At 47.5% G+C, this 23,797-nt stretch overlaps 1 protein-coding gene across 1 annotated transcript in view; it reads left to right on the forward strand.

The window, feature by feature from the left end:
- The window catches only part of Drc1 (dynein regulatory complex subunit 1), a 39,600-nt gene continuing 15,803 nt past the window's right edge, over window positions 1–23,797 (forward strand). Inside the window, exons 1-6 of the mRNA XM_050128557.1 lie at window positions 1–187; window positions 13,735–13,822; window positions 14,577–14,689; window positions 19,352–19,535; window positions 21,596–21,733; window positions 23,386–23,472. Of these exons, the coding sequence (XP_049984514.1) occupies window positions 33–187; window positions 13,735–13,822; window positions 14,577–14,689; window positions 19,352–19,535; window positions 21,596–21,733; window positions 23,386–23,472 (765 nt within the window). The 5' untranslated portion in view covers window positions 1–32. The remainder of the gene's footprint in view (window positions 188–13,734; window positions 13,823–14,576; window positions 14,690–19,351; window positions 19,536–21,595; window positions 21,734–23,385; window positions 23,473–23,797) is intronic.

Genomic DNA, 23,797 nt, shown 5'->3' on the forward strand with positions numbered 1-23,797 from the left:
GCGGAGCGGTCAGTGGGTGGGAGACCGCTGCCATGAATCCGTCAGGAAACCTTGGGGTCATGGAGCAGAATGGGGATGACCACCTAGCCACCCCGATTCACGGGCCCTCGGTGCATTCGGATAACCCGCAGGAGCGCATCCAGGCCCGGCGCCTGCGCATCGCCGCCCGCCAGGAAGCCCGAAAGCGGTGAGCAGGGGAGGCGGGCTGACGCGATGGAGAGCCCAGACCCGGGAGTGCAGAAACTGGGGACAGGTTGGGTGGGAGGTGCTCTAAGTGTGAGCAGGAAACGTTTTCTTCCAGAACGTTCAAGCAGTGAGTTTTGGGACAGCTAGGCGTGGTAGGTCGTGCTTTTAATCCCAGTACTGGAGAGGCAGAGGTAGGCAGACCTCTTTGAGGTCAAAGATAGCCTAGTCTACATAGTAAGGACCTGTCTCCTCAAAATAAAATAAAAAAGTGAAGTAAACGCTTTCATTTTAGTTAGTGGCCGCACTCACTGGGCCCCTGGCCATGGTCATCAGGATAGTTTTGCCGGAACTGATAATCATTTTCCAGACTCCATCCAGGCATTTTTAGTGCCAGACCCGTGAGTTAAGCGTAATGGGGGCTACCATACCTGTACCCCCCACCATACCTCCTACACTCCGAAGTCTTTATTAGCTTTGGCCCAGGCGAAGGGACATCCGTTTGGCTCCCACACGGTGAGAGCTCTTACCCAGACTTAATGTATCCTCAACTTCTAAGTAGTTCATTCCAGTGTTACTTTTGATGTAGTGGAAACATGACCTTTGGCTGAGTGTACAGATCCAGCAGAAGCATAAGATGTTGGTGCCCGTGCACCTTCATCCTATCTGGGTAAGGCCATGATGATGGTATCAGTGGTAACTCAGATCTTTTTTTAATTGTCCTAAAACTGGCTGGCTGTCCCTCTTTCCTCACTATTAGCTCCCCATAACCGTCAGTCCTTCAGGAAAGGGTTGCGGGCATTACAGTATGCGCTTGCATTGTGTTTCAGGTTTTTCCCTCCCGGGGAACTGTGCCACCTGTTTAGTTATTAGGTTCGGGGATGAGAACTGGTTTTGGTTCAGGATCTGGGCAAGGCAGGAGCATCCTCAGTGTGTCTGTTGCTGCGTTCTGCGGTAAACAGATGAACTGGACTCTTTGTACAAGACACAAGTTCCCTCAGGACCATTATGTGTTAATGAGGGAGAAAGGACACATTAAAGTGAGCCAAGGGAGGAAGTAGCACTGTATGAGCTGTGACAAGGGCAGGAAGGAGGAAAGGAAAACAGTGGCTGTAGGACCTAAAGACAGGCAGCTAGAGAGGGTGGCCTGGAGCCTGGCAGAACTGGCTAGATTGTATTAAGATATTTATTGGCTGTGATAACGGTATCTGATAATGCCTCAACAAAATACACACCACTTTCTCGACGGGAAGGATGGCGTTTTCACCCTCAAATCATTTCGCTTGCTGTTTGGAGAATGGTGTGAAGGGGCCAGAGGTGTAACTGAGGAGACAAAGAGGGAAAGGGACAGCTGCCCTGGCTCTGGAGAGTCACGGGCTTGGCCTGGATTCTTTGAAGTAGCACTTTGGAGAGAAGCAGTTGAATTTGATTGTTTTATTCATTTGTGCCCCGGCAATGCTAAGCATACGTGGGCAACCGTTTATGGCGGTTCTCCAGGTGTTCCTATCCCGGGCAGATGCTTGTGTTATTGTCATACCCAAGTGTTACAAGGGAGAGGTGGCCCTTCGTTTGACCTGGCCGCCTGGCTAGCTTTCACCCGAAATAACCACACAGAAACTGTATTTATTAAAACACTGCTTGACCCATTAGCTCTAGTTTCTTATCGGCTAATTCTTACATCTTAATTCAACCCATTTCTATTAATCTGTGTATTGCCACATGACTGTGGCTCACCAGCAAGATTCTAACCAGCATCTGTTTCAGGCAGGAGATCCATGGCGTCTCTCTCTCTCTCTGCCCTTCTTCCCAGCATTTAGTTCTGTCTTCTCCGCCTACCTAAATTCTGCCCTATCAGGTCCAAAGTAGTTTCTTTATTCATTAACCAATGAAAGCAATACATGAACAGAAGAACCTCCTACACCACCCAAGGTTCCACAGTCTTCCTTTATGCTGTCTGTCCAGCGTTTTTGGGTCTTCCTCTCCGTCTTATCCCGTGCACTCCTCCAAGCAGTGCTGCCTTCGGGTATCTGCCGTCATTCATTCTGATAACATGGCTGAAGTATCTCAAGTGCCATTCCTGTATCCTGTAGTTTGCTTCCTTCTGTAGATGGAGGTGTTTCCTGATGCCATCACTGCACAGCTGTCTCTTCATGTGACTCCTAGAACCCTCCTGAGACATGCCATCTCAAACACATTCAGCCTCTGTTCTGAGGAGCGTTTCACTGTCCAGGTTTCAGAGTTGTAAAGAAGGTGGCTCAAGACAAGTGTCTCATACACTTGTAATTTTGTTGCTGTTGTTATGTCTCTTGCTGACCAAACCTTTCCTAGTGCCTGGAATGCAGCCCTCGCTATCCCTATCTGCCTTTTGATCTCTGAAATAGTTCCTTCCTTTGAACCGAGGTTTCCTCCCAGATAGACAAAGTTGACTGTTTGCTTGAGGTTCTGATTCTTTATTACAATGTTAAAATCCTTGTGCGCCCTTCCCATGTGTTGTATCTCAGTCTTCTCGATTTTTGCTTTCATACCAAGGTTTTCACTTACTTCCACCACTATTTACCATGGCCTGCAGCTCATTTGGACTTTCAGTAAGTAGTGTTGTAATATATATATATGTGTGTGTGTGTGTGTGTGTATGTGTGTGTCAGCAAAATGCAAGTTATCGATTCGTACATCACCTACCTGCATGCCTATCTCCTCATCCTCCAAGACTGTTGCTATTATTAATTCCTGATGGAGGAAGGTCATTGGTTAAAAAAATAAACTGCTTGGCTGGCCCTCATAGGTTAAAACATAGGTGGGAGGAGTAAACAGAACAGAATGCTGGGAGGAAGAGGAAGTAAGTTCAGAGACGCCATGCTCCCCTCTCCCGGGCACACGCGATAGCTCTGCTCTCTGAGGCACACGCGATGAAGCTCCGACCCAGGATGGAAGTAGGCTAGAATCTTTCCCGGTAAGACTGATGCTACACAGATTATTAGAGATGGGTTGATCGGGATATGAGAATTAGCCTGTAAGGGCTAGAACTAATGGGCCAAGCAGTGTTTAAGTGAATACAGTTTGTGTGTTGTTATTTCGGGGCATAAGCTAGCCAGGTGGCCGGGGTGCTGGGGATGAAGCCCTGCCGCTACTATTACAACAAATTCCAGGAATATTTTATAGAGTAGTGGTGAGAGGGCGCATCCCTGCAACTCTCCTATGATTGTCTTAAACTGATCACTTAGCTCTCCACAGACTTTGACTGATATAAAGGTATCTTTATAGACATTTTCTAGTACTCTTATGATTTTCTCTGGGTGCTTGTAGAACCTCATTGTTTCCCAAAGTTCTTCCCTCCAAATGCTATCGAATGCCTTCCTGAAGTTGATGTACCAGGTATATAAGTCTTTTCCAAATTCTTCATATTTTTCTGCCAGTTGCCTCAAAGTGAAGATCTGATCAACTGTGCTCCTGTGTGAATCCACACTGGGCCTCTGCTAGGATTTCCTCTGTTCCATCCTTGATCCTTTGCAGGACAATGGAGGAGAAGATCTTGTTGCTATGGTACAACAAACCTGAGCAGTCCAGCTTCTTGTGTCTGGAAATTATGACTGAGTGCTTCCATTCCATGGGAATCACTTCCTGTTCCCATATCTCTCTGAAGAGTCTAAGTTCCTCAGACTCCAACTCCTCCACCATGATGTCATCCACTCCTGGAGCCTTTCTGCCTTTCGCTCTCTTGATAGCTTTCTCTATCTCATTCCTATCAATATTTAATATTTCCTCATTGTCTCTGGTGTTTGAGTGGATGTGTTTCTCATTGTAGTCTATGTTGACAGCATTGGGGTCCATTGTATAGGATGTCAAAGTACTGTCTCCATCTTTGCTTTACTTCCTCTGGTTCTGTTAATAAATGACCTGCCTGTTTTTAATCACCCGATTCTGAGAAGCATATCTGGCAGTTATCCGTCTGACAGCTTCGTAGACAAGATGAGTTTTATTATGGAGTCTAGCCCCTTCAACCTCTTTCCACATACCTAGTATACACAGCTCTCTCCTCCTTCGCTCCTCTTCTGACGCCCTGCACAGGTAGTTGTGGTGGTAAGATGCTGGTGGGACAGCGAGGCAGGACATTAAAGATTGGGTTTTGAACATGTTAAGCAAAGTTGGACATTGTAAAATACTGAAATTAAGAAGTTGTTTGTTGCGGGAGGTCCTTCCGCCCCTCCAACCAGTAGCTGCTGTGATACCAGCCCATTGGGGGCATGGTCTCTCTCCCTTTAAAAAAGCGGCTATTTCCTCTGCTCGCTCTCTTCACTTCCTGCTCCGCCGGAGACTAGACTCCCTTCCTGGTTGTGCAGATGGCTGTTGTCTGGGATGGTGATCTGTAAATTTTTTCCCCTTTAAATAAATAACACCCTATTAATCATAACTCCAAACTGGTGTGGCCTTGTTCGTGACTTACGCCTTCAGTTGTTTAGGCATTTGGAAATGCTCTCAGATTGAGGAGAGAATTGTCCCTTAGTAATCTTTAGTAACCAAAGAATTAGCCCTCAGAAGCTGCCCAGGTAGATCATTATGGAGAGAGGGTCTCAGTCAAGTCCCTCCTTGCCGCAGCGCCATTATCTCTCTTTGTTAATGTATACATAATGTAAACATAATGCATTTGTAATACCTTTGGGGTAGGGATGATCCTGAACTCCCTGAAATTCTCCTGTTTCAGTCTTCCAAGTGCTGGAGACTCTGGGGGACACCACATATATGACATATTTGTCATAGTATTAAAATTATTTTTTATGCTTTATGGTAGTCGTATATTTCGAGTTTCTAAGTGATTGGGTATTTTGAATGAAATAATTCTAAGTCCTAAATGGTCTTTATTGTCTCTGAATTGGGAGAATTTGTATAATCACATACAAAGTGTGTGTATAACTAGCATTTCCCCCTTTTGAGATTCTAGCTTTATTTTCCCTTGCCTCAACAAGGTAGAAGGTGAGATCCAACTTCTGAAAGTTACCCTCTGACCATCACATGTACGCCGTGGTTTGAACACACACACAGCACACGAATAGATAAATAATATTTTTTTAAAAAGATGGTTGTCAGCTGGGTGTGGTGGCACATGCCTTTAGTTCCAGCACTCAGGAGGCAGAGGCAGGCAGATCTCTGAGTTTAGGACCAGTTTTGTTAAAATATGGGAGTTCCAGGTCAGCCAAGGCTATGGAGTGAGACCCTGTATCAAAACAAGATAAAATGAATCCGGGCAGTGGTGGCGCACACCTTTAATTCCAGCACTCAGGAGGCAGAGGCAGGCAGATCTCTGTGAGTTCAAGGCCAGCCTGGTCTACCAAGAGCTAGTTCCAGGACAGGCTTTAAAGCTACAGAGAAACCATGTCTTGAAAAAACAAAAGTAAGTAAGTAAATAAATAAATAAATAAATAAATAAAATGTGACACGACACTAAAGAGGCCTGGAGAAATGGCTCAGCAGCCAACAGCAGTGACTGTTCCTTCAGAGGACTCAGGTTTGTTTTTTAACAGCCCATGGCAGGTCATAACTGTCTCTAACTCCAGTTCCAGGAGATCCAACGCCCTCTTCTGGTTTCTGTGGGCACTGGGCACGCACATGGTGCACAGACACACATTCAGACAAGCACTTTTTAACATAAAATAATAATCGCAAAGAAACTGTTCAGCGCAATGGAGGAACTAGGTCTCTTCCAGATAAGGAGAGGGTGTAGCTCAGCCATCAATCATGGGCCAATTCTCAGCGCAAAAGGAAGAAAGGGAGTGGAGGGTAGGGCAGGGGAAGGAGGGAGGGAGGCTCCATTCTAAACTAGAGAGAAGTGCCTCCAAGCTTCCAGGACAAAGATGAGCCAGGTGGTGGTGCATGCCACCGACTCCAATACTGGGGAAGCTGAAGCAAATGGGTCAAGAGTTCCAGGCCATCCTGAGCCTGTCACAAAGAAACCAACAACCAACAACCATACAGGACAAAGAGTATGACCACGCCCAGCGTCTTGTGAGTGCCGGAGACTGGATGTTCTAATGCAGGCCCTATTTTCTATTTCCCCAGCCTCTGGTGGGTGATTTTTTTTTAGATTTATTTGCTTTATGTTATATTATGGTTTTGCCTGCATAGATTCATGTATACCACATGCATGCCTTATATACTTGGGGAGATCAGCAGAGGGCACTGGATCCCTGGAGCTAGAGTCCTGGCTGATTTCAAGGCAGGTGGGTGCTGGGATCTGAACCCAGATCCTCTGCGAGAACAAGTGTTCTTAGCCACTAAGCCATCTCTCCAGTCCTGTAGTGTGTGTGTGTGTGTGTGTGTGTGTGTGTGTGTGTATAGTGTGTGTATATATAGTGTGTGTGTATATATATATATAGTGTGTGTGTATATATATAGGTCAAAATGGATGAATTAAAGCAGCCAAGGGGTTTAAATAGAACCTCGGTGAGAGTTTGTGACTGTCACTTTCCTCCCTGAACCCCTGATCTTTGTTCAGGGATTAGCTGGAGGTATTTAGACAGAGCTGGTTGTTGATTGATTGATGGTCAATGTAGGAAGTTTGAGGTGCACATGGAGATGCAGGTAAGTTAGCCTGGCAATGTCCTGGCAGAAGGGAACAATTGGTGCTCTTTCCAGAAAAGCAAAGGGTGAGTTCAGATCAGGAGCAGGAGGAGTGAAGAGCCCTGCTGAGTAGGATTTGGGTTAAGATTTAGAACCCGGTGGGGCCTCTCAGCTCTCTTATCTCAAAAATGGGCGGGGGTGTACTTTGGACAAAGTGGGTGGAGTTGAGGCCAGTGAAGGGCTCTCCTTGTTTCCTGATAAATGCTGGAAATCCTGACAGCTTGCTGCCTACAGCCACTCAAGAGCCCTTAGGACTGCTTGTGCCTTGGGAGTGAGGGAGGCCTCTGGGCAGAAAGCTGCTTGGGGGTGGCAAGCTGTTTGCCTGCTGCCTCCTTGGAGAATTCCAGACCCTTCTGTCTCCTCTCTCTTCCTCGCTCCCTCCCTCCTTCATTGTGTAGCCTACACGGCCTTTGAACTTGTGATTTCCACACGTGTCTTACCTTCTAATTAAAATACGAATTTGTGACTGGAGTTTTGGGACACAGAACTGTCTCTGGCCATCAGTCCCAGAGTGTCAATTAAAGAGAGAGAGTAGTTAGTGGTAAAAGACAGAGAAAAGGGGGTTTAACCAAGATGACCACACTGGGAAGTCTAGTGAGTTTATTATCTCAGTTCTGGCTCTGAAGGCTGGAAACCCGATTTGAAGCCAAGTTGTCTTATTGCTTGCAGAAATGAAAACAGACTGAGAACAAAGGCTTAGGCAAAAGTTGTTGGTTTGTGTAAAATGAATGGGCCTGGCTTGTTTGTTGTGGTTTCTGTCCTGCCCTTTACCCCACAACTGTTTAGCCCCAAAGAAAATTTCACTCCATAAATTATAAGCTGATTGGCCCATTAGCTTTAGCCTCTCACTAGCTAACTCTCACATCTTGATTAACCCATTTTTCTGATCTATGTTAGCCATGGGGCTCAGTACCTTTTTTCAGTGGGGCAGATCACATCCTGCTGCTTTGGTGGTCTGGGTAGGAGTGGGAAGAATCAACTTCCTCCTTCCCAGAATTCTCCTCTTCTCATTACATCATTTCTAATTCCTGTCTGGTTTTCCCACCTATATTTCCTGCCTGGCCAATCAGCGTTTATTTAATACATGATTGACAGAATACAGACAATTCTCCGGCACCAGGTTTGTTTGATTCTGTTATTGTAGACACAAGGTCTCTCTCACCCTGTAGCCCAGACTGGCCTGAAACTCACAGTAATCCTTCTGCCTCAGCCTCCCAAGTGCTAGGATTTCAGGTGTGAGTGATGATGCCTGGTTTAGGTGGGGATTTTAATTAGAAAGAAAAGCCATGGAGGAGATGGGAACAGCACTGGCTTGGTGGGAAGTCTTGAGTTGCTGCAAACAGAAAGAGCAGGGGTAGCAGAAGGATCTGGAGTGTTAATCATGAGGATAACTTAAAAAAAATCTGACCCTCACACCAATGAACATAAAATAATAATAATAAAAATATAGGGCTGGAGAGATGGCTCAGAGGTTAAGAGCATTGCCTGTTCTTCTAAAGGTCCTGAGTTCAATTCCCAGCAACCACATGGTGGCTAACAACCATCTGTAATGAGATCTGGTGCCCTCTTCTGACCAGCAGGCATACACACAGACAGAATATTGTATACATAATAAATAAATAAATAAATAAATAAATAAATAAATAAATATTAAAAAAATAAACAAAATAAAAACAACAAAAAACCCCCATCTTTTGCTGGGTGGTAGAGGCAGGTGGATCTCTGGATCTCTGTGAATTCGAGGACAGTCTGGTGTACAGAGCAAGTTTCAGGACAGCCAAGGCTACCCAGAGAAACCTTGGGATCTCTGTGAGTTCGAGACCAGCCTGGTCTACAGAGCTAGTTCCAGGACAGGCTCCAAAGCCACAGAGAAATCGTGTCTCGAAAAACCAACCAACCAACCAAACAAACAAACAAAAAAAATGGGCTGGAGAGATGGCTCAGTGGTTAAGAGCACCGCCTGCTCTTCCAAAGGTCCTGAGTTCAATTCCCGGCAACCAAATGGTGGCTCACAACCACCTGTAATGAGGTCTGGTGCCCTCTTCTGGCCTGCAGACATACACACAGACAGAATATGGCATACATAATAAATAAATAAATAAATAAATAGTTTCAAAAAAGAAAAAAAAAGAAAGATTTTTTTTCCCACTTTAAGGGAATTTCCCCATGTGGCATGTAACTCAATGGTCAGTTTGTCCTCCAAGATATCTTGGTATTATCTGGTACCTGTTGGGTGCTTCCTGGATGATAAGCAGAAAAGGGATGGACATTCCGCACACTGCTGATGAAGACCAGATAGTGGGGTGGGTTACACCAACAGTATGAGGGCCTATGCCTCCTGCCCCTCCAGTAAGTTCGAGGCCAGCCTGGTCTACAGAGTGAGTTCCAGGACAGCCAGTGTCTGGACAGCACACTGTCACATGCCTCCCTGCCAATGGATGAGTAAAAAGTAATTCAAATTTTTGTTTTTGTTTTTCTAGACAGGGTTTCTCTGTGTAGCCCTAGCCAGTCCTGGGACTCACTCTGTTGACCAGGCTGGCCTTGAATGCAGAAGTCCACTTGCCTCTGCCTCCCAAGTGCTGGGGTTAAAGGCATGTGCCACCACCACCTGGTAATTTTGTTTTTAAGATTTATTTATTTGCCAGGCAGTGGTGGTGCACCTTTAACCCTAGTACTCGGGAGGCAGAGGCAGATGGACCTTTCTAAGTTCAAGGCCAGCCTGGTCTACAGAGTGAGTTCCAGGACAGCCAGGGCTACACAGAGAAACCCTGTCTCGAAAAACAAAACAAAATAAATTATTTTATGTATGAGTGTTTTGTCTGCATGTGTGTATAAACCGCATGGACATCTGGTACTCTGGAGGCCAGAAGAACTCATCGAATCCCCAGGAACTGGACTGAAGAGGTGATTGTGAGTTGCCACAAGGGATTCTTACCCTTGTCCTCTGGAAGAGCAGCAAGTGTTCTTGATTGCTGAGCTACCTCTCTAGACCTAAAATGTAATTTTTGAAAGTAGTAATTATTATTTTTTTAAAGAGTTTTAAGGATTGGAGAGATGCCTCAGTGGCTAAGAGCTCATGTTGCCCTTGAAGTTGGACTGGAGCTAATCCCAAGCACCTATAGGTGACTCATAGCCAGCTTTGACTGTAGCTCCAGGGGATCTGACCCCTCTTCTCTCTTCTTTCCATGGGGACCCTGAGTTCATAAGCACAGACCCGTATACAGACATACATGCACATAACTAAAAACAATAGATTTTTTTTTTGAGACAGGGTTCTCTGTGTAGCTAGCTGCCCTGGATCTCACCTTGTAGAGAGACCAGGCTGGCCTTGAACTCACAGAGATCCACCTGCCTTTGACTCCAGGGTGCTGGGACTGAAGGCACACACTGCTACCACCACCCGGTTAAACAATAGCTTTTAAAAAAAGATTTTAGTGTACATTTTAATCATGAGAGTTAAGAGAAAGAGAGACACTTGGGAAGAAAGACACACCTGAGAGCTAGGTGTAGGCATCTCAAAGGAGGGTCACCGTTAAGCAATGATGTGTATGCCATTTTGGTGGCTCTCAAATTAACCTTTTTGACAAGTGAGACCATAGAGTGGCCTGTGAGTTGCTGTGGGTGGATTATTACTGGCAGTGAAGCCAGGAGCCACTGGGCTTGTACAAAGGCGTTAGGACAGGTCCTTTTTGCACTGTGAGTGAGGTTTTGGGTGAGGTTTCCAGGAAGCTGTAGGTTTCTATCTGGTAAAGGAGGAAGGCCTTAAGCAAACGCTGTTCCTTCTCAGTGGGGGACAGATTTCAGTCAGATTCCTTTTCCCTCCCGGGTTCATAATTCCTGTGCTTCCAACCTCTCTCAACATGTCCTTCCAGAAATGGTTATTTGGTTGTTTGAGAAAAGGTCTCAGCAGCCCAGGCTGACCTCAAACTCACTATGTAACTCAGGTTGGCCTTAAACTCTTGATTCTCTACCTTCCAAACACTGGGATTACAGGCGTCCACTAACCTATATTCAGCCTTCCAGAACATTTTCTTTTTTCTTTTCTTTTTCTTTTTTTTTTTTAATGTATACAATATTCCATCTGTGTGTATGTCTGCAGTCCAGAAGAGGGCACCAGACCCCATTACAGATGGTTGTGAGCCACCATGTGGTTGCTGGGAATTGAACTCAGGACCTTTGGAAGAGCAGACAATGCTCTTAACCACTGTGCCATCTCTCCAGCCCCAGAACATTTTCCTAGGACTAAGAACCTACAAGGGGAGCTCTCTGCCCTTGCCAACATCTCCTGAAGCCCTTCCCTTCCCCCTTCCCTTCCCACGTCCTTCATCCCCACTCTCCCTCTATCTCTTCCCAGGAAGAAGGGATGATAGGTCACCTCAACTGGTGTATCTAATTTTTTATCTTTCTTTTTGAGACAGATTCTCACTAGGTAGCCAAGGTGGCTGACCCTAAACTCCCCAGCCCCCTGCTGTGGTCTGTAGAGGGCTGGAATCACAGGTCTGAGTCACCATGCTCCGTGTTGCCTGAGATTACATCCCATCGTTTCCTGGGCCATAAGTAGCTCTTTATATTGCTGCTGTGTAAGTCACTGAAGTCAGCAGCAGGGACTAGAGAGATGGCCCCGTGGCTAAGAGTGTAAGCACAGTGCTCCCCCCAGAGGACTAGCGGTTGGCTCCCAGCATCCACATTGGGTGTCTCATGACTGCCTGCAGCTCCAGCTCCAGGGGATGCTGCCCTCTGCTGGACTCCATAGGCGCCTGCACCTGCTCATACCCTCTCCCCCAACACATCATTAAAAAGTCAGCCGCCACACCTGAGACTGTTTCCTGTTCCCACTGGTGTAGCAGCTGCAGTCGTTTTGGGCCCATTGTGGGTGGGGTCATCCTGGGGGTTGGTCCTGGGTTTTACAGGAAAGCAGACTGAGTAAGCCATGGGGAATAGCCAGCAAGCAGCTCCCCTTCCTGGCGTCTGCTTCAGCTCCTGCCTCCAGGTCCTGCCCCCTTTGAATTCCTGTCCCAGCTTCCTTTAATCATAAACAGTGACACAGAAGTTTAAATCAAAGAAACCCTTTCCTCCCCCACTTGCTTTTTTTTTTTTTTTTTTTAATCATAGCGTTTCATCCCAACAATAGAAACCCTAACTAAGACAGGATGTAACTGGGCTCCCAGGGGTCTATGCTGAGGGGTCCCCGTAGCTGACTCTGTCAGCTACCCTCTGATGGGAGTGGTGGTGAAGGCAGGAAATGAATTTATTCCTAATGTGGCCGCACTGGAGGGGAGATGGCAATGAGGTAACTGAAAAGTTTGTTCCTGGCCCCTAGCTCTCAGGCTGTTGTTTTCTGGTGGACCATTCTCTCGGGACCACTGGGGCAGGGCCTGCCAGAAATAAGTCCATGCTGCCCTGGGCTGGTTTTAGTTCTCATCAAAGGCCATTTTCCGTGCATACCGGTTCCCTCCTGAACCCAAGGTGAAGCTTAAGGGACTGATTCAGAGAAAGGGGAGGTCAGAAAGGTGAAAGAGGGCATCAGCTGGCATCCACACCGCTGGTCATCATGTAGACAAACGGCACATGGAGGAGATGCCAGGAGATGCCAGCCACCAGGCACCATCTTGGTGACGTCCTCCTGCCGTGACAAAGGCAGCTTGAGGGGCGTTCATTTCAGCTCATTGTTCACAGCAGGGAAGGATGCCAGCCCAGGATGTGAGCGGTGATGCTTCCCATCCTGGCTGTGGCAAGACAGACTCCATATACAGTCTCAATACCTGTCTCCCAGGTGATTCCAGGCTCCGTTAACTGACAGCTTAACCCAAGGTGGGCTTGGTAAGGTTCTCCTTTCCTCATACTTGCTTCTAGTGTGGGGTGTTTTCTTTTTCTTTTTTCTTTTTTGGTTTTTGTTTTGTCTTTTGAGATAGGGTTTCACTGTATAGACCAGGCTGGCCTCGAATGTAGAGATCCAGCTGCCCCTACCTCCTGGGATTAAAGGCCTGTGTCCCATTGCCTGTTTTGTTTCTTGAGACCCAGTCTCTTCCATAGCCTCGGCTGTCCTAGAACTCACTTGTTAAATGCTTCCAGTTGTATGTGTATGGCATTTTTTTTCCTTTTTTTTTTTTTTGTGATTCCGGGGATTGACCCCAGGGCTTTGCTCATGTTGGGAAAGCTTTTACCACCGAGCTATGTCTCTAGTTCTTAGGTGTTTCATTTAAAATTTTATCTAAGTCTGGTATCCCGGACCATGTCTGCAATCCCAGCACTTGGGATTGAAAGACTTTGGGGCACCTTAGCATTACTGGCACCCCCCCTTCCTGGGAACCAGGGGACCCTGGTAACCAACCACGCGTGCCCTGGAGCTTTGAGTGCTTTCCATCCCCTTTGTAGTCTTTCTTCAATAGACCCAGACCCTGGAACTGGGGTGAGACGACCTGCAGATGACCTGCAAGTGTTCCTCCTTGTTCAACCAACCCCGCAACCACCATAGCATCGACCAGTTAGAGTTAGCTGACCGTTAAATGAACTAGTCAGAATAGTTGACAAATGATTTCTGGACTCTCCCTTTGATTCTGTACTACCCCCTCCCTAATTTTGTGCTTTTTTTTTTTTCTTTAAAAGAGCCTGTAATAGACACAGCAGGGGTCCTTCTCCTCTAGAGGCTGAGGGACCTCTGCGGTGGCAGAATAAAAATTGCTCTTGCTATTGCATCAACCGTGCTGAGAGTGTCTCCTCCTTGGTGGGGATCAGAGAGACAGCTGGGTCTCTCCAAGTTCAAGGCCAGCCTGGTTTACACATCAAGTTTCAGCCAGCTAGGGATACATACCTGTGTCTCCCCACAAAAGAAAAAATAAAATTCAAGTGGTCTGCTTTTGGGTATATGAAGCGTTTAAAGACGGAGCACAAACACTCGTGGTCACAGCAACATCCTGCTTTGGTTTCTCCCTGGCACAGGGAGGCCCTGGGAGAGTATCTAGACGGAAAGAAGGAGAGCGAGGAAGAGCAAAGCAGGAGCTACAAACAGAAGGAAGAGAGCAGACTGGTAAGCTGGCCACAGCGAGCTCCTTAGCCTGGTCGGCACGGGCGGGCGGGCACCACACCTTCTGTGTTGCTGTCTCTAGGTGGGGCTGAACTGGAGTCTGTCGGGTTGGGGCTGCCCAGGAGTGAGCTTTCAAATTGTGGGTTCTTGTCAGGAAAGGTGGAGCACATCTCTAGTGCCATTGTCCAGGGGACTGGGGCAGGAGCATTGCTATGTGTCTAAGGTTGGTCTAGGATAGAGGGTGAGCCTGTCTCAAAAACAAACAAACAAACAAACAAGAGACCGGCTGGGGAATGGCTCAGTGTTTAAAGCATTTGGATCCAAAGCACAAGGGCTGGAGTTCAGATCCCCAGAACCCATGTAAATATTGAGTGGGTAGGGCAGTAGAGACAAGGGTCCCGAAGCAAGCTGGCTTGCGATTTGCCATGTAAACCAGGTTGCCCTTAAAGCCAGAGATCCACCTGCCTCAGCTTCCTGAGTTCTAGGATTAAAGGCGTGTGCTCCCACACCCAGCCTTAACTTTTTTAAATATATAATTACATTTTACTTACTTATTTTATGTGCCTGGGGTGTATGTGCCATGGTGCATATAGCACTCAGAAGACAATTTGTGGGAGTCGCTTCTACAGTGTAGGGTTTGGGGACTGAACTCAAGTTATCTGGTTTGGCAGCAAGGACCCTTACCAGCGAGCTGTGTTATCTTGAATTCTTTACAGAATGTTCTAGCTTTACAGATTCTCATCTCTTTGTTTTTCAGAAATTGACTAAACTGCTGCTCTGTGGCACTGAGTTGGTAACAAATATCCAGGTGGCTACAGACATCAGAGAGATCCATAGGAGAGTTGAAGAAGAGGAGGTCAAGCGTCAGCGGTGAGGCTTCGACTGCGCTTGCACACTGCGGACGTCCTTAGAGTCTTCTGAGTCCCAAGCACTTTGTTCTAGAATTGAGATGACTATCTATAAAGAACCGCAGGAAGTCACACAAGGAGGCTTTAGGGTTTCTCTGCAGAGGTCAGGAGAAACTCAACAGGCTTAGGTTGGGCTGGAAAGGCCAAGAAGGGTTTGGTTGTTGAGTAGGTGTTTTAGGCAGAGGCGCGCAATCTCAGAACACGCTTGAGAGTGGCTGGTGTGGCTCAGACGGTGCCAACAGCCCCGAGAATGACTTTTTTTTTTTTTTTTTTCGAGACAGGGTTTCTCTGTAGCTTTGGAGCCTGTCCTAGAACTAGTTCTTGTAGACCAGGCTGGCCTAGAACTCACAGAGATCCGCCTGCCTCTGCCTCTCGAGGCTGGGATTAAAGGCGTGTGCCACCACCACCGGCCTGAGAATGACTCTGCACCTCTTGCAGGTGCAGCTTGCTGAGTGGGCGCTGTTGACAAAGCAGGTGCTGACTACAGGGGGTTGGGGGGTGGGGCTGCATTCATCTGAAGCCTCTGCCAACAAACCTTTTTTCCTGTGGCTCTAAAGCTGCAGCCGAATTGATGGAAACCTGGGCTTGGAGTGCCCCCTAGTGTTCCATCTGCAGAGGCGACTAGGGCTGAGATGAGGCACAGATGAAACAGCACTTTGAAACAAAGTGTCCTTGTGCACTAGGTTTTCTTCCTCTTACCCCGGCTTCTCTGGTCTTAGAAAACACCCTGGGAAGCCGCAGGGCTTGTTTACTTCAGTCTTTCATACAGGACCATTACCTGAAGCCAGGATGAAAGATGATGTTACTGTGGCTGGCTCTTAGTGAAAAATTGGAGGGGGGAGGACAGGCAAAACAAACAAACACAAAACAACAACAATTCAATGCAATCCCCATCAAAATCCCATCAAAATTCTTCACAGATCTGGAGAAGACAATAATCAACTTTATATGGAAAAACAAAATACCCAGGATAGCCAAAACAATCTTATACAATAAAGGAACGTCTGGAGACATTACCATCCCTGACTTCAAACTCTATTACAGAGCTACAGTATTGAAAACAGCTTGGTATTGGCATAAAAACAGAGAAGTCGACCAATGGAATCGAATAGAAGACCCTGACTTTAACCCACAAACATATGAACACCTGATTTTCGATAAAGGAGCTAAAAGTATACAATGGAAAAAAGAGAGCATCTTCAACAAATTGTGCTGGCAAAACTGGATGTCAATCTGTAGAAGAATGAAAATAGACCCATATCTATCACCATGCACAAAACTCAAGTCCAAGTGGGTGAAAGACCTCAATATCAGTCCAAACACACTGAACCTGATTGAAGAGAAAGTGGGAAGTACTCTACAACACGTGGGCACAGGAGACCACTTCCTACGTATAACCCCAGCAGCACAGACAGTAAGGGCCTCATTGAATAAATGGGACCTCCTGAGACTGAGAAGCTTCTGTAAAGCAAAGGACACTGTTGCTAAGACAGAAAGGCAACCCACTGACTGGGAGAAGATCTTCACCAACCCCACAACTGACAAAGGTCTGATCTCCAAAATATATAAAGAACTCAAGAAACTAGACCGTAAAAGGCTAATCAACCCAATTATAAAATGGGGCACTGAGTTGAACAGAGATCTCTCAACAGAAGAAGTTCAAATGGCCAAAAGACACCTAAGGTCATGCTCAACTTCCTTAGCGATCAGGGAAATGCAAATCAAGACAACTTTAAGATACCATCTTACACCTGTCAGAATGGCGAAAATCAAAAACACCAATGATAGCCTTTGCTGGAGAGGTTGTGAAGAAAGGGGTACACTCATCCATTGCTGGTGGGAATGCAAACTTGTGCAACCACTCTGGAAAGCAGTGTGGAGGTTTCTCAGGAAATTTGGGATCAACCTACCCATGGACCCAGCAATACCACTCTTGGGAATATACCCAAGAGAGGCCTTATCACACAACAAAAGTATATGCTCTACTATGTTTATAGCAGCATTGTTTGTAATAGCCAGAACCTGGAAACAACCTAGATGCCCTTCAATTGAAGAATGGATGAAGAAAGTATGGAATATATACATATTAGAGTACTACTCAGCAGTAAAAAACAAGGACTTCTTGAAGTTTGCAGGCAAATGGATGGAAATAGAAAACACCATCCTGAGTGAGGTAAGCCAGACCCAAAAAGAGGAACATGGGATGTTCTCACTCATATTTGGTTTCTAGCCATAAATAAAGGACATTGAACCTATAATTCGGGTTCTTAGAGAAGCTAAATAAGAAGGAGAACCCAAAGAAAATCATATAGGCATCCTCCTGAATATTAAACTTCATCAGGCGATGAAAGGAGACAGAGACAGAGACCCACATTGGAGCACCGGACTGAAATCTCAAGGTCCAAATCAGGAGCAGAAGGAGAGAGAGCACAAGCAAGGAACTCAGGACCGCGAGGGGTGCACCCATACACTGAGACAATGGGGATGTTCTATCAGGAACTCACCAAGGCCAGCTGGCCTGGGTCTGAAAAAGCCTGGGTCAAAACTGGTCTCGCTGAACATAGCGGACAAGGAGGACTACTGAGACCTCAAGAACAATGGCAACGGGTTTTTGATTCTACTGGACCTATTGGTTTCGTGGGAGCCTAGGCAGTTTCGTGGATGCTCACCTTACTAGACCTGGATGGAGGTGGGTGGTCCTTGGACTTCCCACAGGGCAGAGAACCCTGATTGCTTTTTGGGCTGACGAGGGAGGGGGACTTGATTGGGGGAGGGGGAGGGAAAGGGGAGGCGGAGGTGGGGAAGAGACAGAAATCTTTAATAAATTAAAAAACAACAACAACAGCAAAATCAACCAAGAAGCTCGATATTAAATCAGTTAAATGAGAAGACTCACAGGTAGCTCAGAGTTACATTCACATGTAGCAACATTTTCTAGAAAAGAAAAGAAATGTTGTAAGGTACCATGACTGTGGCGATATGAGATATGATCACAGGATATTTATGTTGTGGCTCCTGTCATTAAAGAAGTTTGTGCCCTTTATGGTGACAATCATATAGAGTTACAGGCATTCACTGGTGTGGTCCTGGCCACCATTTTCAGAAGCGCGCCTGCCCCTTCACGGGCCTCTTCAGAATCTCTACAGGGCACTGCTGATTTTGTTACTGATGATGGAGGGAAGCGATCAGACACCCAAGGCTGTGCTGTTAATGAACTTTTCTAAGAGTTTAAGAGCTGGGTGTGGTGATCATGCCTGGATTCTCCTCAGTGCTGGAAAGTTGAGGTAGGAGAGTAGCCACTCAGGGGTCCCTCCTGGCTTCCAAGCCAGCCTGGACTACAGCTGAGACTCTCAGCAAAAAGAATTTAGGTATCACTTGTGCTGTGGTAGCCAGGTACCGAGTGAGCCCCCAAACAGTATGTCATTTTATTAATCCTAGCAACGGGCACACAAAGGTCACCAAGGTAGATGTCTCACCCTCTGCCCTGCACAGAGGGGTCAGGCGAGGTGTGCAGAGATTAAGTGGCTCTTCTCGAGTCTACTCACGGCATTGTCAGGATTTGATTCTAAGCTGTTGGCAATAATCCTAAGCGTCACCGTCTACCCTGCCCAGCTGGCTTGATGCGAAATGCACGGACGTGCTTTATTTAGCATTGACTTGTTTTTAAATCAGGACTGGCGTTTATAAAGAAGAGGTTTTGTCTGAGCCCCTTGTCTTGATGCTTTGACAAAATACCGGACAAGATCAGCTTAGGGAAGGGAGGACTTCTCTTGGCTCCCAGTTTGGGGTCATAGTCCACCATGGCAGAGATGTCAGGTCAGCAGGAGCTCGAGACAGCTGGTCACAGGGCGGCTGAAGCCGAAGGGTAGAGAGGGTTGAGTGCTGGTAGTCGGTGCAGCTTCTTCTGATTCAGCCTCGGGCTTCAACCATTCAACCTTTGCATTGGTGCTGCCCATATTTAGAGCTGGTTTTCCTACCTCAGTTGACTGTGTCTTGACAGGCCCTTACAGACACACCCAAAGGTTTGTTTCCATGCTGATTCTAAACCCCATCAAGCTGACAATATCAGCCACCGCAGATTTCAGTGTGGACGTGTGGACGTGAAGAGCGGGGGAGAGAGACATGGAAGGGTGGTGGTCCAGGCCTTAGTGTATGGGCTGTCAAGAGACGACCTTGCCGGTGATCTGTCTTGGCAAGTGCTTGACGTAGGTTACTTGGGGTGAAGCCTTAAACTGAAAGAAAGCGTGTGGAGACAGCTCAGTGGGTACAGGGACTTGGCCCAAGGCTGATGGACTGAGTTCATCTGTGGGCCCCACACAGTGGAAGCAGAGACTGACTTTTTCAAGTTGGTCCATTGTTCTCCACACACAGGCTGTGGCACATGTCTGTGCACACACATCTGTGCATACACACACACACACACACACACACACACAAACATCCTAGATAAATAAAATTCAGTACAAAATTAAGCCAAAAGCCATTTCCCCAGAGTTTGGTTTTGCTCTTGGTGAGGGTCTGAGGGAAGAACCTGGACCGTGGAGCCTCTGTCATGCTCTCAGGAGAAGCTGCTGGCTCCTCTGGAAAGCAGGCCCCAGAACACCCAACACCCTTCTCTTTGCAGACTCGAGAAGCTGGAGAATGAAGTTAAGACCAGCCAGGACAAATTTGATGAAATCACAGCCAAGTGGGAGGAGGGCAGACAGAAGCGGATTCCTCAGGAACTGTGGGAGATGCTCAACACCCAGCAGGTGCACTGTGCTGGCCTCATAGAAGACAAGAACAAGCTCATCAGCGAGCTGCAGCAGGTGAGGGGCTGCAGCAGGCCAGGGGCTGCAGCAGGCCAGGGGCTGCAGCAGATGAGGAGCTGCAGTAGGTGAGGAGCTGCAGTAGGGTGAGGAGCTGCAGCAGGCCAGGGGCTGCAGCAGATGAGGAGCTGCAGCAGGTGAGGAGCTGCAGCAGGCCAGGGGCTGCAGCAGATGAGGAGCTGCAGCAGGTGAGGAGCTGCAGTAGGTGAGGGGCTGCAGTAGGTGAGGAGCTGCAGTAGGTGAGGAGCTGCAGCAGGTGAGGGGCTGCAGCAGATGAGGGGCTGCAGCAGGCCAGGGGCTGCAGCAGGCCAGGGGCGGGCCTCCAGCCTGACTGAGGGGGCGTGGCTTGGCAGTCCTTGGCTTTTCCTGCCTCACTTTATCATCTGCCTGTGACACAGTTCAAGCCAGGCTGAGTGGGAGGCTGATGGGGGAGAGTAAGTCAAGGCCACGTGGGCCACAGCAATGAGATGATGTTGGAAAGAAAAAAGAGAAACCCACCTGTTTGCACTTTTATGCTTAGCGGAAGCTCCTCAGGTGGCAGGCACGCGGGCTCTCTCAGGAAGCTGTCACTCATCTGTGTGCCCCGCTTCACTCCGTTGACTGTTCCTCTAAGCTCTCAGAAGGTTTGAGCCTGGCACGGGTTCCATTTGCTCCTACTACAAATCCACTGTCCCAAGGCTTTTTCTGATTTCTTCCAGATACTCACTGTTTTAGGCTTTGCTTTTAAGTTTTTTTTTTTATTCCATCTGTTAGCTTTTTATGACATAAGCTGAGAGCAGTGTTTCATATTTTACATGCAGACTGTCCAGCTGTTTCAATAATGTGTCTTTTTGTTTTTTTAAACATATTCAGTTTCTGGGCAAGGTCTCATTATAGTCCAGGTTGGCTTTGAAATTAGTCTGTAATTGAGAATGACCTTGAACTTGCCTCTGCCTTTGAAGTACTGAGGTTATAAGTGGAGCTACGGATCAAAGCCAGGGCCAACCGCCTGCTCCACCAACTGAGATACACCTCTGGCTCCAGTAACACTGAGAGGACTTCGCCACAGTGTGGGCTGTTGAAAACTCTTGGGTTGAGGCTAGGGCTGTAGCTGAGCGGAAGTGCTTGTCTCGGACAAGGCTTCTCTCCCTTCAGTGCCTGCCTCTGCCTTCCAAGTGCTGGGATTTAAAGATGTACACCATTGTACTAGGCCTTCTCTTCTGGACCGCCAACCAGCTCCCCAAATCATGACAGACTTGTTATTAGTTTTGAATGTTCAGCCTAGTTTAGGCATGGTTCTGGCTAGCTCTTTTTATCTTAAATTAACCTCTTGCTCTTTATCTACCTTTTGCCTCTGGACTTTTTACTTTTCTTTCTGTGTATCTTACTTGCACTGCTTCTCCTGTCTGCTGGCTGGTGGCTGCCTGGCTTCTGCCCTGGGCGTGTTCCTTGTCTTCTTCTCTTCCGTCTCTAGTTCTTCCTTCTCTCTCCTTTCCTCTCCTCTCTCACCTTTTCTCCCTCCCCCCACTCCACCTAGCTTTCTCCTCCTATTTATTCTCTCCGCCTGGCAGCCCTGCCTAGCCTTTCTCCTGCCTAGCTATTGCCTGTTCAGTTCTTTATTAGACCAGTCAGGTGCCTTAGGTAGGCAAGGTGAACCAGCTACATCGTTACATAGTTAAACACACATCCTTGCATCATCAAACAAATGCAGATAAACAAGAACAACCCAGCTTTACACAATTAAACTAATATTCTGCAGCATAGACAAATGTAACTCATCTTTGCCTATTTAAAATAATATTCCACGATACAGCACCACACTTGGATTTTTTTTTTTAACCAAGTCTTGCTATTTAGGCCAGGCCAGCCTTGAGCCCACTATGAAACCCAGAGTGGCCTCAGACTCACTTAGTAACCAGGGTCAATGGATGCTCACCATCCTCCCATCTCTAGGCCACGCTGTCACGCCTGCCTTAATTCCGCGTGTTTGCAGGTTTGGATGGGGGCGCTGGGTGGGTGTGCTTGGAAGCTCTTTCTCCTGCCTCCGTTTCTGACCGACTTCTGCCTGTGCCCCACTCAAGGAGTTAAAAATGAAGGATGACCAGTATGTGAAGGACTTGAAGAAGCAGTCGGACGACATCAGCCTGCTTCTGGAGAGGATGGAGGAGCAAGTGAAGAACGCGATGAAGAACTTCCGTCAGGAGCTCATTCACATCGAGGTGAGGGTCTGTGGGGACACTGGGAGGACAGCTGCACCTATCCTGACAGTCTGGGGGGGGGGCATGGCTCCGACCTCTGATTTCTTTCTGGTTTTAGGGTTTGTTTGCTTATTCATTCCTTTATTCAACAAGTGAGAGTCAGGCGCTTAGTGTGTGGCAGGTGCGGTTCAGGGGCAGGTGAGACAGCCGTGAGCAAAGCAGAGCCCCCGTTGGAGCCTGTCGTCTCCCGGGAGGCAGCCAGATGACACATGTAAACTCCTAGGCATACAATTGGCTGGTGCTAATGAGGACTGTGAAAGAACAGACAGGGCAGAGCGTGTGCAGTCAGCTTTCTGTCTCGGCGACAAATCCCAGAACCGGACGACTTAAGGGGAAAGGTCTGGCTTACTTTCGCTGATGGGTTCAGTTGGTTCTGTCCATCGTGATGGAGAAGATGTGGCCGAGCAGTTGTGTTCATGTGAGGGGCAGCAGAGCGGCATATGCCTGCGCTAGAGAATGCCCTCATCTCCCCTTATCCCACCTAGACCCCCCAACCTCTTCTATGTAGGGCCCTAATCTACTGTGCCACCCATATTCAGGGTGGTTCTTTTTCTTAGTCTCAGACTGCCCAAGAGGTGCGCTCGAAGCTGTCTCCCAGGAGACTATGTTCAGGTCGACAGTAGAGATGAACCACAGAGAATAAGTGAGGGATGCCAGTGCTCCAGAACCACAGTCAAATGGAGCTGTTTGCTGGTGTAAGGCGGTGATGGGAGGAGTGGGGACAGGAAGGGACAAGCAGGAATCAGAGATTATTATCTTGAAAGATGTTCAAGATTGAGATTGTGCTTTAGGTCTTCCAAAACCAGGAGAGAGACAAGAGGGCTGGGGCCCTCCCGACTGTCACCTGATGTGGGAGTGTCATATCAATCTGTTGATTTCATTGGCTGAGCAATAAAGAAACTGCTTGGCTGGCCCTCATAGGTTAAAGCATAGATGGGAGGAGAAAACAGAATAGAATTCTGGGCGGAAGAGGAAGTGAGGTCAGACTCTGCTCTGCTCCTGGAGAGACGCCATGCTCAGCTCTGCTGGATAGACACGATAGCTCTGCGCTCTGAGGCAGAGGCATGAAGCTCCCCAGGATGGACGTAGGTTAGAATCTTCCCGGTAAGCGCACCTTGAGGTGCTTACACACATTACTAGAAATGGGCTAGTCCAGGTGCGAGAGTTAGCCTAGAAGAAGCTAGATAGAAATGGGTCAAGCAGTTAAATGAATACAGTTTGTGTGTTGTTATTTCGGGCATAAGCTAGCCAAGCGGCTGGGGTGTTGGGGACGCAGCCCCGCCGCTCTTATTTCAACAGTCACCCTCTGCATTTTCACGGTGGCAGGCATTCACAGTCTGCATGTTGTCCTGGCCGTCACGGCAATGCTGTCAAGGCTGAGGTGCACGCCAAGGTCTGCCCTGTGGTTGCCTCCAGCACCAGGCCTCCGATAGACTAAGCCGTGGGACTCTGGGCAAGCTTCCTCTCAGCATTTGTGAGAAGTATGCCATTGCTAACTTCCATTCAACCCTTTCAGCAGCCATTCGGCCACATGAAATCTGGCAAGTTCATGTTTGTGTGTAACTTCATCTATATGGCTGGACACCAGGGCTTTTTTCTTGTCTTTGTTGTAGAAAGCCTTTGAGTTGGAACGTCAAGAGCTACTGTCCAGTAATAAGAAGAAATGGGAGCGAGCGCTGCAGGCTCACAATGCCAAGGAGGTAAAGGGGTGGGTGAGCGGGTGGGAGTGTCCAGGGTGACCTGTGGGCAGTATTGGATATGGCCGAACCCTGAGCCTCGAGTACTTTGGGTAGGACTTGTGTGGCCCATGCTTTTTTCTGGGCTTCATCATTAGTCACTGTGGCTGCAGGGCTGAGTGTCCAATGGCCTTCCACCATCTTGTCACCTTCTTCTTCTTCTTCTTCTTCTTCTTCTTCTTCTTCTTCTTCTTCTTCTTCTTCTTCTTCTTCTTCTTCTTCTTCTTCTTCTTCTTCTTCTTCTTAGATTTATTTATTATGTATATAACATTCTTCTTCCAGCTATACC

This window comes from Alexandromys fortis, unplaced genomic scaffold, assembly GCF_014885135.2.
Source record: "Alexandromys fortis isolate MF-2015 unplaced genomic scaffold, M_Fortis_MF-2015_v1.1 scaffold_304, whole genome shotgun sequence".
Taxonomy (NCBI): Eukaryota; Metazoa; Chordata; class Mammalia; order Rodentia; family Cricetidae; genus Alexandromys; species Alexandromys fortis.